The sequence below is a fragment of the Stomoxys calcitrans genome, chromosome 4 (genome assembly GCF_963082655.1).
Source record: "Stomoxys calcitrans chromosome 4, idStoCalc2.1, whole genome shotgun sequence".
In the NCBI taxonomy this organism is placed as follows: Eukaryota; Metazoa; Arthropoda; class Insecta; order Diptera; family Muscidae; genus Stomoxys; species Stomoxys calcitrans.
In genome coordinates this window covers 107195796-107211523 of record NC_081555.1, presented here as the reverse complement: position 1 = coordinate 107211523, position 15728 = coordinate 107195796, and the positions used below count along the sequence as shown (strand labels likewise).

General features: G+C 36.4%; 1 protein-coding gene and 4 non-coding genes across 5 annotated transcripts in view; 4 read left to right on the top strand and 1 right to left on the bottom strand.

Moving 5' to 3' along the window:
• The window catches only part of LOC106086074 (uncharacterized), a 52812-nt gene extending 37617 nt beyond the window's left edge, over positions 1 to 15195 (bottom strand). Inside the window, exons 1-4 of the mRNA XM_059367231.1 lie at positions 14786 to 15195; positions 14600 to 14705; positions 14341 to 14489; positions 13487 to 14277 (exon numbers count right to left, since the gene is read on the bottom strand). Of these exons, the coding sequence (XP_059223214.1) occupies positions 13487 to 14277; positions 14341 to 14489; positions 14600 to 14705; positions 14786 to 15174 (1435 nt within the window). The 5' untranslated portion in view covers positions 15175 to 15195. The remainder of the gene's footprint in view (positions 1 to 13486; positions 14278 to 14340; positions 14490 to 14599; positions 14706 to 14785) is intronic.
• On the top strand, positions 1936 to 2057 carry LOC131997402 (U5 spliceosomal RNA). The gene has a single exon (XR_009398253.1). It is a non-coding gene; the product is annotated as a U5 spliceosomal RNA (small nuclear RNA).
• Positions 3284 to 3404, top strand: LOC131997401 (U5 spliceosomal RNA). Its single transcript, XR_009398252.1, has one exon. It is a non-coding gene; the product is annotated as a U5 spliceosomal RNA (small nuclear RNA).
• Positions 5611 to 5731, top strand: LOC131997398 (U5 spliceosomal RNA). Its single transcript, XR_009398249.1, has one exon. It is a non-coding gene; the product is annotated as a U5 spliceosomal RNA (small nuclear RNA).
• LOC131997400 (U5 spliceosomal RNA) lies at positions 7228 to 7348 on the top strand. The gene has a single exon (XR_009398251.1). It is a non-coding gene; the product is annotated as a U5 spliceosomal RNA (small nuclear RNA).
• Positions 15196 to 15728: the final 533 nt, after the last annotated feature.

Below are 15728 nucleotides of genomic sequence, written 5' to 3'. Positions count from 1 at the left end.
TTAAGGCATCATTAACGGACTCAAGACCCTAAAAATGTAAGCTCAAAATCTCAATTTATGAAGCCTCTAGCGTGATTGCAACTGGCAGACTGATAGACGGACATCGTTAGATTGTTTTAGAATTTCACGACGATCAAGAATATTAGAGATTTATAGGAACGAAAATGGAAATTTCGATGTTTTGCGGACGGAACGGAATGACTTAATGAATATATCCCCACCTAATGGTGGTGGGTGTAAAAAGAATTGAAAAGTAAAAACTCAGTTTTTTTCCAATTTCATAAAGTATTCAACGTTGCCAGCATTTGTGGCAAGCACCATGGCGCAGGGGTTAGTATGTCTGCCTATGACGCCGAAAGCTTGAGCTCAAATCGCGCCGTGAATATCAGAAAAATATTCAGCGGTGGTTATCCCCTTACTAAAGCTGCCTACATTTGCCAGGTATTCTGCTATGTTAAAACTTCTCTACCAAATAATATCGCTATGCGGCACGCCATAAGAAAAGAGGCACCTTATCATTGAGCTTAAACTTGAATCGGACTGCACTAATTGATATGAGAGCAGTATCCCCTATTTATTTGTGGAATATTCTTGGGAAATTTAGTAGTAGTAATGATACTTATAGGTCCTCTTGTCGATATACAGTCCCGATATAAAGGAATTTCCCGTATTAAAAAAAGAGTATTTCTCATTCATATTACTAATGTTTGCTCCAATTTCTATGCCAAGTGTGGTTGCACCGACCGCATATATTGAGTTGCCCAAAAAGTAATTGCGGATTTTTCATACAGTCGGCGTTGACAAATTTTTTCACAGCTTGTGACTATGTAACTGCATTCTTTCTTCTGTCAGTTATCAGCTGTTACTTTTAGCTTGCTTTAGAAAAAAAGTGTAAAAAAAGTATATTTGATTAAAGTTCATTCTAAGTTTTATTAAAAATGCATTTACTTTCTTTTAAAAAATCCGCAATTACTTTTTGGGCAACCCAATACATCGATTTCACAAAATATCTCCTTGAAAACACAGTTGGATATTTTAAATGCCACTATTATAAAATTTTCTCTATCACAACTGTCAATTATAGTACTGCCACATCAACCTATAGTTTACAAAGAAAACCTATCCTATATAGTCCGCACAAAAATCGATGATGGCATGTTGTTGAGAAGTCTTACATGGCCAAGCGACTCACAAATATTGCTTAATGAGGTGTTATAACGTTGATAACTACCGCTGAAATGTTCGATATTCCTGTCTGTATTTATTCTTATGGGGTCAGCTCGATGGCAACAGTTTTTCGTGTCATTAGTCTGTTATTCTTTATATATAAAACTCTGGAGTGTTTTATAGTTGCATATCTCAGGACGAAGATTCCCAAAGACCGCTTGTTTCGACAACAACACGCCTTACGCAAGTAAACGTCCACCAAAATTGCCCTCCATGACTCTCTGGGCTATATAGAAGGCTTTTTCGCTGTCAAGGAACATACTATACTATAACATATTGTGATGGAATTTAAAAAGAATAATTTCCACGGATTTCCTTCTATGCATAGACAGGTTAAATAGTCTTATAAACAAATCTTGCCAAATGAAATATTTTTATCAAAGAAGATATATGAGTTCTGTTCTCTGTCACTTATGCACGTTTTTGTGTACGTTAGTATGTGTGTCTGTCCGGAGTGTTTCTACCTAATGATCCCTTTAACTGAAGGTCATATTCTTACCCTCATTTTCCCCCGACACTAAAACAATGCAAGTATTTCTTAAGGTAATCCCTTAAAGATTGTTTGAAAACTACCCTGGTTATTTACTCGACATCTGAGGAGTATACATTTGCGTGTTTTAATGTTGGATTAGGTTAGAATTTTCATAAAAATTCTCATTGAGTTTGAATGTTACAGGATATAAGATATTTGCCATATGTCTATTCAAATCACTCTGGCTTCTCTTCAGTTGTCGAATAAATCTTTCGCCTTTTACTAAAGATTTCCGTGGAGAGGAGCACTCTAATGAGTCTAAAATAATTTTTTCCAGGCCTTTCGCAAAGAAAGGGCCATAATTAATAAATTTGAAATTAAGTTAAGGAATAGAAAAGTGTGATTGAAGAATAGAAGGCTGGAGACGGCTTGTTTCCTTAAGGTATCCCCAGATACAAATATTTGTCAGTTAGCGGTATTTTTCTCTTTAATGTCGTTTGGTACAGAGGTCACTTATTCGTTGACATTTTAGCTTTAAGGAATCACAATGGACCACACGATTTCTTCAGCGGATGTCTAGACTTCTTTTTTTCTAATATCATTCTTTTGCAAACTTTACCAACCTATCATATTGAGAGCATATACAAACAACTAAGAAGGCATTTACTTCGGCCCAACCGAACTTTGTATACTAACAAAATTAGCCAAAACATTCCGATGAAAAATGCAACTTTTATGAACTCAAGATGTTCTATTGGATCGATTTTGATTATACTTCATAGGGTCGAATATGAAATATATATAACCCCATCCTTGCTATTACATATAAAAATATCTAAAAAAAATTAAAAGAATTTTTGCAAAATGAAGTAGATTGCAAGGAAAAATTCCATTTCGTAATCAAAAATTATTCTTAACGAGTTTTATACGAGTTTCTAAAACCCGTTATTTTAAAAGATTTTTTGCAAAATAAAGTAGATTGCAAGGAAAAATTCCATTTCGTAATCAAACATTTTTTTAACAAGTTTCATACGCTTACTTTATGCCAATCTAAATTTGATTAGGCTGCTTCTTTTCTAACTCTAGCTAGAATTTTTCTACGACAGCTCTATTCTTTGGTATTATTCTACCCATTCGTCGTTAATGGGTTAAGGTAAGGAATAAACTTCTTTTTTGATCGAATTATAAAATTTTCTGATAAACAAAGAACAAATCAATTACAAAATACTATTTTCCACGGATTACTTGCTCAGGTAGGTTAAAAAGTCTTCCAAATAGCCCGTGCTGAAAGAAATTAATTTTTCATAAAAATGGCAGGAATTGTGGTTTCCATCAGGTATGCGCAAATTTGTGTGTGTGTGTGCTACTGATCCCTAAATTATAGCCCATATTCTTACCCTTATTAGCGCCAGACACTAAAACAATCTAGATATTTCCCTTAAACATTAGTTGAAAAATTCCTTCGACATGTGAGGTGTATGGAGTTTCGTTCTTTGATGTTACATTTGGTGAGAATTTTCATGATAATTCTCATTGAGCTTGAATGTTAGTTGAAATAAGATATTTTCTACACGTCTGCTCAAATCACTCTGACTTCTCTTCAGTTGTCGAATAAATCTTTCGCCTTTTACTAAAGATTTCCGTGGAGAGGAGTACTCTAATGAGTCGAAAATAATTTTTTTCAGGCCTTTCACTAAGATGGGCCATTAATAATAAATTTGAAGATTTTTGTATGTTCTGTACAAATCCTTTTTAACACTTCAAAAATTAGGAAGTAATATAAGATATTGTAATACTTAAAGAGGTTCTATCACTTGAATTCTAGAAATCAATTCAAGTGATTGATTTATGAGGGATTTAAAAAAAATCAAGTAAAAAGGCGTTAAGTTCAGCCGGGCCGAACTTTGAATACCCACCATGTTGGGTATATATGTAAACCAACTTTCGTCATAATTCGGAAAATGCAGAATTTAGGCCCCCATAGCAGCTTTATCGAAATATGGTCCGATTTGGATCAAATTCGACACATATATTGAGTGGTCTATTAAGTACAAGTCATTGTTTAATTTTGTAGAATCAAATATTGTTCTTTTTGGTAGCCATATCCAAATAAAGACCGATCTGAACCATATACGGCACTGATCTCGAAAAGCCTAACATAAATCACTGTATCAAATTTCAGCGAAATCGGACAATAAATGCGTATTTTGTAGGCCCAAGACCGTAAATCGAGAGAACGGTCTATATGGCAGCTATATCCAAATCTGGAGCGATCTAAACCATATTGCAAGAAGATGTCGAGGGACCTAACACAACTCACCGTTCCAAATTTCGGCGACATCGGACAAAAAATGCGCCTTTTATGGGCCCAAAACCTTAAATCTAGAGACCGGGTCTTTATGGCAGCTATATCCAAATCTACACCGATCTGGGTTGTCGTGAAGAAGGTTGTCGACTAACTTAACACAACTCACTGTCCCGAATTGCAGCAAAATCGGAGACTAAATGTGGCTTTTATTGGCCTAAGACCCTAAATCGGCGGATCGGTCTATATGGGGGCTATATCAAGATATAGTTACGATATCTGACAAGGGCAAATATTTAGGAGTGATCTTAAACAGTAAACTGAATTGGAAGTGTCACATTCAGGAAGCGTATAGAAAAGGCTTGCAGAGGTTGGGCGCTATGTAGACGAAATGGGGCCTAAATCTAAGGATAGTTCACTAGCTTTACAGAGGCGTGGTTAGACCAATATTTACATACGCCTCAGTGGTTTGGTGGACTGTTATGGAGAAAAAGTGCAACGCACAGTGGGAGAAAATCAAACAAAAACTAGTAAAAAATATGCCATGTGAGAACAAATAGAGATATCTCTTTGAACGGTTTAGAATGGCTGAGGTGTTAGCAACATCGTTTGCAAAATTTCAAGGCCCAATGTTGTCCAGCCGTCTTTTGGGAGGCCCCTAAAGTTGATCACCTAGGTATTTCGAAAATTTGTTAGGGCTGTCAAATCTTTGTTTGTAGTCCGATTTCTATTTTTTTTTTAAATCAGCATTTTATAGAAAATTTGCTGTGGAGGCTGCTAAAATGGTTGGGTGCATGGCTTTAGGGAACATATGTTGTAAAAAAACATTAGCCCGAATTGGGCTTTGGAATTAAAGAACTCGAGGGGTTTTTCTAATTATTTATTAAAAAATTGCCTATTTTGAAATACATTAGCACCGGTTTAAATTGACATATCTTGTTCAAATTTCATTTGAAATGCATCTACAATATGTCCTTTATAGAAGAATATAAAAAAGGTATTTGAGCGAGTTTTTCAATAAAGACAAATCAATGTAAATACTCTTTTTGAGCAAAAAAAAAACAATTTTTCACAATTTTTGACTTCCAAACTGTATAACTTTTAATTTAACAATCATATGTGTGGACACTTTTTGACGTAAAGTCTTTGTAAATTTTGACACCAATCCAAACATGCATAAAAATCTAAATCGAGCCACAAACGCCTTTGTAATTTGCAAAATACCATGAACCTCAAGCCGACGTTTTAGTAAGGATTTTGACAACTATCCAGCAAAACCAAAACAAATTTGGAAAATACATGAGCTGTGTTCTCTGCCATGTTTGCACATTTTTCTGTTATCATGCGTTCATGTTACTACCTAATGATCTCTTTAACATAAGGTCATATTCTTATCCTCATTGTCTCCATACACTACAACATAGCAAGTTTTCCTAAGGTAATCCCAAAATGACTGTTTGAAAACTACCCAGTTATCTACGTCGAGTAGATGTGAGGAGCATAGATTTTCATGCTTTGATGTTGAATGAGTTAAGAATGTTCATAACAATTCTCATTGAGTGTGAATGTTAGGCGATATAAGATATTTGCCATATGTCTGTTCAAATCACTCTGACTTCTCTTCAGTTGTCGAATAAATCTTTCGCCTTTTACTAAAGATTTCCGTGGAGAGGAGTACTCTAATGAGTCGAAAATAATTTTTTTCAAGCCTTTCATTAAGAAGGGCCATAGTTAATAAATTTGAAGATTTGATTTGTTTACTTAAGGAATAGAAAAATGTGATTATATAAAAAAATCAGGAAAAGACTTGTTTTCCTTAGGATATTCCCAGATACAAATATTGGTCAGTTGGCGGTATTTTTCTCGTTAATGTCATTTGGTACAGAGGTCACTTATTCATTGACATTTTAGCTTTAAGGAATTAGAATAGACCCTTCAGTTTACTCAGCGGATATCTAGACATCTTATGTCTAATACCACCTCTTTGCAATCTATCATATTGAGAGCAAACATAAACTACTAAGAAGGCACTCAGTTCGGCCGAACCGAACTTTGAACAAAATCAACCAAAAAATTCTGATGAAAAATGCGCCTTTTATGAATACAAAATATTCCATTGGATCAATTTCGACTTTCCTTCATTCATATATTCTTTGTTTAGAGAATTTTTAAAATTTATTTAACGTTGTCTTAAAAAATTTAAAACATTTTAAAAACAATTTTTTTCATATATTTGGAAAAAAAATTTTAAAATTACTTTTCATTGGTTAAGCCGCCAAGTCTTTGCAATACAAAAAAATTATTTTCTTAATATTTTATGACCATTTACGGAAGAAAAGTGAATTTTAATGACTTTGACATAAAATCGTACCTCTGCTGAAAGTAATAGGTTTATCGCCATTAGTTTATTTTTCTTATATAGAAACCATCAAATACAACAAGACACTAAAAGGGTTTCTAGAAATCTCACGTTTAAGAATTTTGCGAAAATTTATGTTTAATTTGCTTGGATGTGAAAATTGCCGACATTCGACAAACCAATTTTACCCCAAAACATGGCCTCATATGGCGGGAAAATTTTTTCTTAACAAGTTTCACTCGTCTTCTTTACGCCAATCCAAATTTCATTACGCTACCCCTTATCTAACCAGAGATAGAATTTTTCTAAAACAGCGCTATTCTTGGGTATTTTTCTACCCATTCGTCGTTAATGGGTTAAGGTCAGGAATAAAATTAATTAAACGTCTTTTTCGATCAAATTCTAAAATTTTCTGATTAACAAAAAACAAATCAATTAAAAGATATTTTTTCCGTGGATTACTCTACATGCTCTGGTGTGTTAAAAAGTCTTACATTTTAAAAGTCGTATTATTAAAAAGAATAATTTTTCACGGATTGCCCTTCATGCGTAGGCAGGTTGAAAGGTCTTACAAAAAAATCTTGCCAAAGGAAATTACTTTATCAAAGAAGATTTTTGTGTACGTATATATGAATGTCTGTCCAGAAAGTTACTACCTAATAATCCCTTTAACTGAAGATCATATTCTTACCCTTATTATCTCCAGACACTACAACAATGCAAGCATTTCTTTAGTTTATCCCTTAAACACTCGTTGAAAACTCCCCTGGTTATCTACTCGACATGTTAGAAGTATAGATTTTCGTGCTTCGATTGAGTTTGAATGTTACATGGTATAAGATATTTGCCATATGTGTGTTCAAATCACTCTGGCTTCTCTTCAGTTGTCGAATAAATCTTTCGCCTTTTACTAAAGATTTCCGTGGAGAGGAGCACTCTAATGAGTCTAAAATAATTTTTTTCAGGCCTATCACTAAGAAAGGCCATAATAAATAAATTTGAAAATTTAAAATTTGTAAGCAGTGGAAACCACCGTGGCATAGAGATTATTATCTCCGCCTATGACGCAGAACGGTTCAAATCCCGGCGTGAACATCAACAAAATTTTCAGCGGTGGTTATCCACTTACTAATACTGGCTACATTTGTAAGGAACCTGTCGAAACTTCTCTATCAAGTGGTGTCGCTATGCCGCCCCTTATCGTTGAGCTTAAACTTAATTTGGACTGCACTCATTGATATGAGAGAAGTATCCCCTGTTTCTTAATGGAATGTTCATGGGATATTTAGTAAGCAAAGGATTTAAAGAAACTTCGCATCTTGATGTATCATTTCTATTTGATGGGAAACAAGTAAGAGCGCGCTAAGTTCGGCCGGGATGAATCTTATATACCCTCCACCATTGATCGCATTTGTCGAGTTCTATGCGCGGTATTTCTTTTTAGACAAACATAGAATATTGAATAGGAACTGTTATGCTATTGGAGCTATATCAAGTTATAGTCCGATTCGAACCATTAATGAATGCTGAACATTGTAGAAGTCATTGTGTAATATTTCAGTTCATTCGGATAAGAATTGCACCTTGTAGGGGCTCAAGAAGCAAAATCGGGAGATAGGAGAGCAGTATCAAGCTATTGATCGATTCAGACTATATTAGACACGTATGTTGAAGGTCATGAGAGAAGCCATTGTACAAAATTTCAGCCAAATCAAGAAGTCAAGATACCAGATCGGTTTATATGACAGCTTTATCAGGTTCTATACCGATTTACGCTATACTTAGCACTGTTATTGATAGTCATAACAAAACAAAAAAACATAAAAAAACAAAACACCTCATGCAAAATTTCAGCCAAATCGGATGAGAATTGCTCGCTCTATTGGCTCAAGAAGTCAAGATCCAAGATCGGTTTATATGAGAGCTATACCAGATTATGAATTTGATCAGTTGTTGAAAGTAATACCAAAACACTACGTGCAAAATTTCAGATTCAATCGGACGAGAATTGCGCCCTCTAGAGGCTCAAGAAATTAAGACCCTAAATCGGTTTATATGGCAGCTTTATCAGGTTATGGACCGATGTAAACCATACTTAGCATAGTTGTTGGAAGTGATATCAAAACACTACGTGCAAAATTTGAATAAAATCGGATAAGAATTGCGCCTTCTAGAGACTCAAAAAGTCAAGACTAAAGATAGGTTTATATGGCAGCTAAATCAAAACATGGACCGATTTGGCCCATTTACAATACCAATTGACCTACATTAATAAAAAGTATTTTTGCAAAATTTCAAGCGGTTGGCTTTGCTCCTTCGAAAGTTATCGTGCTTTCGACAGACAGACGGGCGGACATGGCTAGATCGATTTAAAATGACATGACGATCAAGAATACATATACTTTATGGAGTCTTAGACGCATATTTCGATGTGTTACAAACAGAATGACAAAATTAGTATACCCCCATCCTAAGGTGAAGGGTATAAAAACTCTATCCAAATTCTGCTCCAAACCAAGAATTGACTTCAAACATGTCACCTGGGTTAAAAATTCTCAAGACCCCTTAGGTTCATCCCGGGTTCAATTTTTAGACATGTTTTTGCATATTCGTAATCCACTCGACAATGCCTTTCATTTGATGCCCATATTGCCTAGGTTGGGCCACTTTCCCCTAGGGGATCCAGGAGCCTTTGCCCCCAAAAAGGACTTCAGATTCGTGTTCCTGTGTTCACAATTAGGGAGGGGCGCAACAAATTAAAAAATCGGAGGTGAGCCCTATAAAGAACAGTTTTCCCAAAGCTGTGTCCAAAATGGGTAACTGAACCCTATTTTGGTGAAAAAGATAAAACGTTTTACAGAAAGGAAATGAAATGTTAGAAAAACGATGGAAAGTAAAATTTTAATCAAAAAATTATTTGTGGTACAGGATATTATAACCATTGATTAGGAGCCGGCATATTTTTGCCGGAGCGGGAGCCAAGTTTTTTGAACCCGAAGCGGAGTGGTTTCCAATCTCAAAATCCGCTTCGCTCCGCCCCGACAAAATAAAAACCTTTAAACTACACATTTTTTTGATTTATGACCTTGATATTTTGGCTACTTAAAACAAAAATTTTAAATTATTTCATTAACATGAGATAATTAGAGTTAATTTTCGTTAAATCGTTATCGAAAACATATTAGAGAACAAATTTGTACCAATTTAAAAAAAAAAAGTCTTAGGGTTGGTACTATATTCGGCTTCTCACTTGAACACCTGTCAAACTCCATATACAAAAAGTATGAGCTAAAAACATGTTAAAAAATAAATGCCTTTTTTAGGCTAATGGCTTTAAAGGAGCACTTGAAAACAACTAATCCTAGAATAATATAAATGTAAGATTGAACTGAAACAAAAAATGTCATATAAATATATTAAGAAAAAAATTATGATATTTTGTTATAGTTTTTCACAAGTATTCCAAAAGCTGAATAGAATACTCTGCTTTAAAGTCAAAACAAGTGAAAACGAGCTAAGTGCGGTAGGGCCGAATATTGTATACCCTTGATAGCATTTTAGAGTTCTTTTTATAGGCAGAAACTTTAATGGATCAATCAACAAACTCCATGAATTTTCATATCCACCACCATGGGAAAGGAGGTACAGTTATTTAGTCATTCCGTTTGCCACACATCGAAATACTCATTTCAAAACCTACAAAGTATATATATTCTGGATTGTCTTTAAATTCTAAGATGATTTGACGATGTCTGTGTGGCCGCCTTTTGTAATCACGCTACAGCCTTCAAAAATTGCGATATTGAGCGAGTTGTAATGAGGCCCCCGATATTCGAACCGAAAATGATGCATTTCGGGTCACAATTAGATATAGCTGCCATATAGTGTGCGATTATGACCCGATTTTGTTGAAATTTATAACAGTGGCATCCTGTCGACATCCGGAACGATTTTGGTCCAGATCGAACTATATTAATATATAGCTGCCATATAGACCGATCAGCCGAATTAGGGTTTTAAGCCCAGAAAAGACCCATTTGTTACCTGACAATGAGTGGCCCAATGCAACTCATTGTCCGAACTGAAAAAAGTGCAGATGGGACCAAATTTGGATATAGCTGCCATATGGACCGATCTACCGATTTAGGGTTTTAAGCCCATAAAAGGCCGTCCTATCCTATATCGCAGAAATTTAGAGCAATGAGTTGGATTAGATATCCCGTTATCCGAACCAAATTTAGTCCAGATCGGACCAAACTTTGATATAAATTTGGAACATGGAGTTGCATTAGGCGACCCGATATCCGAACCGTGTATGGTCCATATCAGACCATATTTGGATATAGCTGTCGTATGGACCGATCTGCAGATCTAGGATCTTAAGCCATAAAATCCTCATTTATAACCTGATTTCCTTGAAGTTTTCAACTGTGACTTATATAAACTTCTCGGTACCTGAACCGAATATGATCCACATGGGCCCATAATTAGATATAAATATATAAAGTAGGTTTATAACAAAATAAGATAATAAATATATCCATGGTGGTGGGTATACAAAGTACGGCACGACCGATCTTAACACGTTTTTTTGTTTTTTTTTTTTTTTTTTAATTTGGTTAGGAATTGCTTCCGGTATATGGTTAAAAAATGGAGTCGGATGATGTGTTTATATAGAAGCAATGGACACGGATTCAGACCATTCTTGCATGGATGTTGGAGATAATAGGAAAAATCATTATGCAAAATTTTGGTCATATTAAATAATAAAAGCGCCCTCCCGACGCTTAGGTCGAATTATACGGGAGTTGGAGGTGTTAGGAGAAATTATGCAAAATTTCACCCAATTCGCATAAGAATTGCGCCCTCTAAGGATTCAAGGAGTACACTTGGAAGATCGGTTTATATGGGGGCTATAAACGGTTATGAACCGATTGAGTCTTTACGAAAATTTTGGAGGTCATAAAAGAAGCAGGTTTGCAAAATTTCAGCCAAATCGGATAAGAGTTGCTCCCTCTAGAGGCTAAAGAAATCAATTCCAGAGATCCGTTTACATGGGGGTTTTATAAGGATATACCCCGATATAGGTTAGGTTAGGTTGAAAATGGTGTGTGGATATTAATCCGCTACATGCCACTTTGGGCATACACCTAAGCCAGTAATCGGCTTGTTGTGCGCTCTAAATACAAAAAAAGTAACCTCAAAATAGAAAATCTAAGTTAGTAATTCCATGCTACTTACAAAATCCTTTATTGTTTTCCATGTCACTCCCCTAAGTATGTTTAGTGACCAAATTTATTGGCGGCAGTCCTCCGGCCTTCACCGCCAAATCGTCTCCCCTTACTCCGTTATGGCCCGGCACCCAAACGATGCGGGTTTTGCGATCCTCAGAGAAGGCGTTAATCTCCTTCTTACACTGTAAGACTGTTCGTGACCGTCCTGGTTGTTATTGTCCTTGTGGCAATTTTACTGTCGGTAAAGAACTTCACACTCGACGTCCTCGCGTTAGCACCACACCACTTGAGGCATTTCGTGATCGCCTGGATCTCCGCCTGCAGATCTCAGTCCCTGGGTTCTCAATGTAGGCCGCCAGGCCCACTCTGCCCTCTAGCTTTGATGTATCCGTGTGACATGATCTTCCAGATGGAAATACTAGGGTTTCGGCAATCCAAGACTGTGCCGCTGGCAGCAGTGCCTGGCTCTCGACCTCAAGGTTCATCTAAGCAATCCGCTTGAAAACTTCTTCCCTTCCTTCCATGTTTCCTATCGTCGCCTCGATTATACCGCGATGGTATGAACTGCTCCCATCCTCAATCCATTCTCCCATCGCCTTAAGTCTCATAGTCGCAGTAACTGCCTCACACTTAATCTGGATATCTAGAATAGTTTCCAGTGCCTTAGTAGGCATAGTCCTCATCGCTTCGCCTATGCCAAGACAACATGTTCTCTGAACCTGTTGTATGGTCCTTATGTTGCACTTGTTCAGATCGGACTATATTTAGATATAGCTGCCATATAGACCTATCTCCCGATATGGGGTCTGAAGGCCATAAAAGCTTTATTTTTTTATCCGATTTCGCTAAAATTTGAAACAGTGAGTTTTTTTTAGCCTCCTGACACCCGACCCAAATATGGTTCTGATCGGACTATATTTAGATATAGGTGTCATATAGACCGATCTGTCGATAAAGGGTCTGAAGCCCATAAAAGCTTTATTTGCGCTAAAATTTGAAAAAGTTCGTAGGTTAAGACCTCCCAACATCCGACCTAAATATGGTTCTGATCGGGCTATATTTAGATATAGCTGCCATATAGACCGATCTGCCGATAAGGGGACTGAAGCCCATAACAGCTTTATTTTTTACCCGATTTCGTTGAAATTGGAAACAGTAAGTTTATCTGAGCCTCACGATATCCGACCTTAATATGATTCAGATCGGTTTATAATTGGATATATTTGCCAAAAAGACCAATATTTTGTTCTACAAAATTGAATAGTGACATATATATTAGACCACTCAATGTCCGTGTCGAATTTGGGGTCTTAAGTTATCCACCGGATGGTGGGTAACCAAAGTTCGGCCCGGCCGAACTTAATGCCTTTTTACTTGTTTTACTTGTTAAACACTGTAGCGTTATCACATAGGTTCGCCTATGATGCTGCGCGCCTGGGCTCGGATCCTGGCAAAAACATCAGAAGAAATGTTCAAGGTGGTTATTCCCTACTAAATCAAGAAATATTTGTGAGGTGTTCAACCATACAAAAACGTCTTCTCCAAAGAGGTGTCGCCCAGCTGCACGTATTGAGGATCAGTAATAAAAAGGAGATGCTTATTATTGAGCTTAAACTTGATATTAGTTAGTGATATGTGAGAAGTTTACCCCTATTTCTTAATGGAATGGTCATGGGTAAATTTGCATTGCAATTGTGCTTTCTAATCGATTTTCAGAAATCTTAAATTTTGTAACCATTTTTGTTAAAAATATAAGTTCTGGTGAGGTAAAGGTCAAATCTTAACGTATGAAGTATATTTTTCTTAATTTTAAGTTATTTTCACTATTTGGTGACTAAGGTATTTCATACAATTGAAAATTTCCAAAACATCGATTTACTTATACTCACACAAAAAGTCCGTTATGCCCACAAATTCGGTCTGCCTTGTGCTGCGATATGCATTATCCGTAAAATAGAAATGAGCCACTGCCATACTCTTTTCAGCATATTCGCTGGTTGCATTCTTTATCAGCTTATTGGCCACTTCAAAGCCCTCATGTGAGATGGGAGCCGAAAAGAAGTCGCTGTAAAAATTCAAATCATAACAACTTGGCCAACAGAGATGTTGACAATCCTCTTTGGCTGTATCCGATTTATTCATTGTATTGCGTATGACCTGATCTATGCATGAGGTATCCAAAATGCCACATATTCGGGCTTTACCATCTATCAAAGGCATGTAATAGGCCAGGCAACCACAATGATCCAATAATTGGCGAGCATTGCACTCCATTTCACAATTACGCCGATTGTAGTGTGTAAAATAATCCAATTGTTTCTCACCATTAAAAAGGCATTGGCGATATTTTCGATTTATAGGTTTCAGATTAAATGCAGCCTCTGTCTTATCGGGACGTATGCGAATTTTAGTTTCACTCCCAGCTGGTAAAAGTGTGCCAATTTCTCGTACATGAGGCATTTCTGCTGGACTATGCAAGGCCATTTTAATGCCCACACTTGAAGCCGAAGAACAGTAGTAGTCATTGATGTCCACATCAAAGGTAAGACTCAAGCCCAAAGTCTGACCAGTGCCAACTGATTTGCGAGGATAAAATTTTGCAGGCAATTTGGCAGGATAGCCAGTTTCAGGATTCCAGTTCACTGGCACAGCATCATCCATGTAGCCATCACTGCGTTTTCTTCGTAAAATGTTAAAAACAAAGTTGAACCATTTTCTCTTGTCGTAAATTGTTTGGCCTTACCTGCTTTTGTACATAAATTTTGGATGCAGTTTATTAAAGACGCAACATAGCCCCTCATCGGTTACTATGGTACGAAAAATTTCTTTGCAGTTGTAGTCCAAAGCTCCAAAATTGCAGCCAATTATCATTTCTTCGCAGGGTTGTGATATCTAAGACATGAATAGATCAAACTGTAATTTCCATATACTCACACTCTAAAGAGGCGTTTGTAATTGTTTCCCATAAGGCTGAGCACTAATCACTGGTAAAATGTACTTACATTAATTATAAATTGTTCAAATGTATTCCAATTAATTCCTGAAGCTATGGTCATATTAACATCATTCTGGCAAAGCATTTGTAGCATGGCATATTCACTGGAATCTCTTAAGGGAAGACCAAAAATACGCACATATTTAATCAAAACTTCGACTTATTCTCGTTATGGAACAAAAACAACTCTTACTCTTTGTATTGCATAGCCCTCTTTTTGGAAGCTTGATTCAAATTACACAAAGTCACCGCGGGAAAGGGTTCATTGACTATGAAACTAGGCTCCGGACTTAGACCCACTATCACAGGTGTTGAACGCCATTTTGAATAGACATCGCGTATAAAGAAAACCGATACAAACACGACCAGAACAAATGACAAGGCAAAAAATATCCTTTCAGCAGGATACAAATGCTCATCGACAACATATTTCAGGCCATGCAATGTAGAATGTGTACAAAATTCTTCAGTATTTTCTGAGAAGACTTTCCTCAAATCTACCGAACTTTCACGTTTCAACATTGGTTTTTCAAAGTTAATTCTGGGTGGAGTAAAGGATTTCGAACGACCTGAAACACTCATGGTTGACGTTGCAATTGATACTGCCATTGACTTCCAATTGTTTTCCATTCAAATATTGAAATAATTTCATTTGTTTCAAGAGTCATCAATTATTCTAACTTCAAACATTGGAACCGAAAACGAGGGCAGTATAAAAACTTAAGGACGAATTTGTAAACCCTAAAAGGGCGCTAAAATGATTGAAGAAGAATAGAATTGAAAACTCTAAAAGGGTACTAAAATTACTTTTCCGCATGCAAGGACCCTAAAAATTGCCTTTCGCCAAGGATAGAGTACAAAAACTTAACCTTTCCCCAAAGAAAGGGCACTTACACTGCAGTCTCTCTCATAAAAGGATATTGAAGTTTACAACAATCACAATTGCCCAAACGTGAAGGTACATTTTTATACCCTCCACCATAAGATGGGGGGTATACTAATATCGTCATTCTGTTTGTAATTACTCGAAATATTCGTCTGAGACCCCATAAAGTATATATATTCTTGATCGTCGTGACATTTTATGTCGATCTAGCCATGTCCGTCCGTCCGATGTCTATCGAAAGCACGCTAAC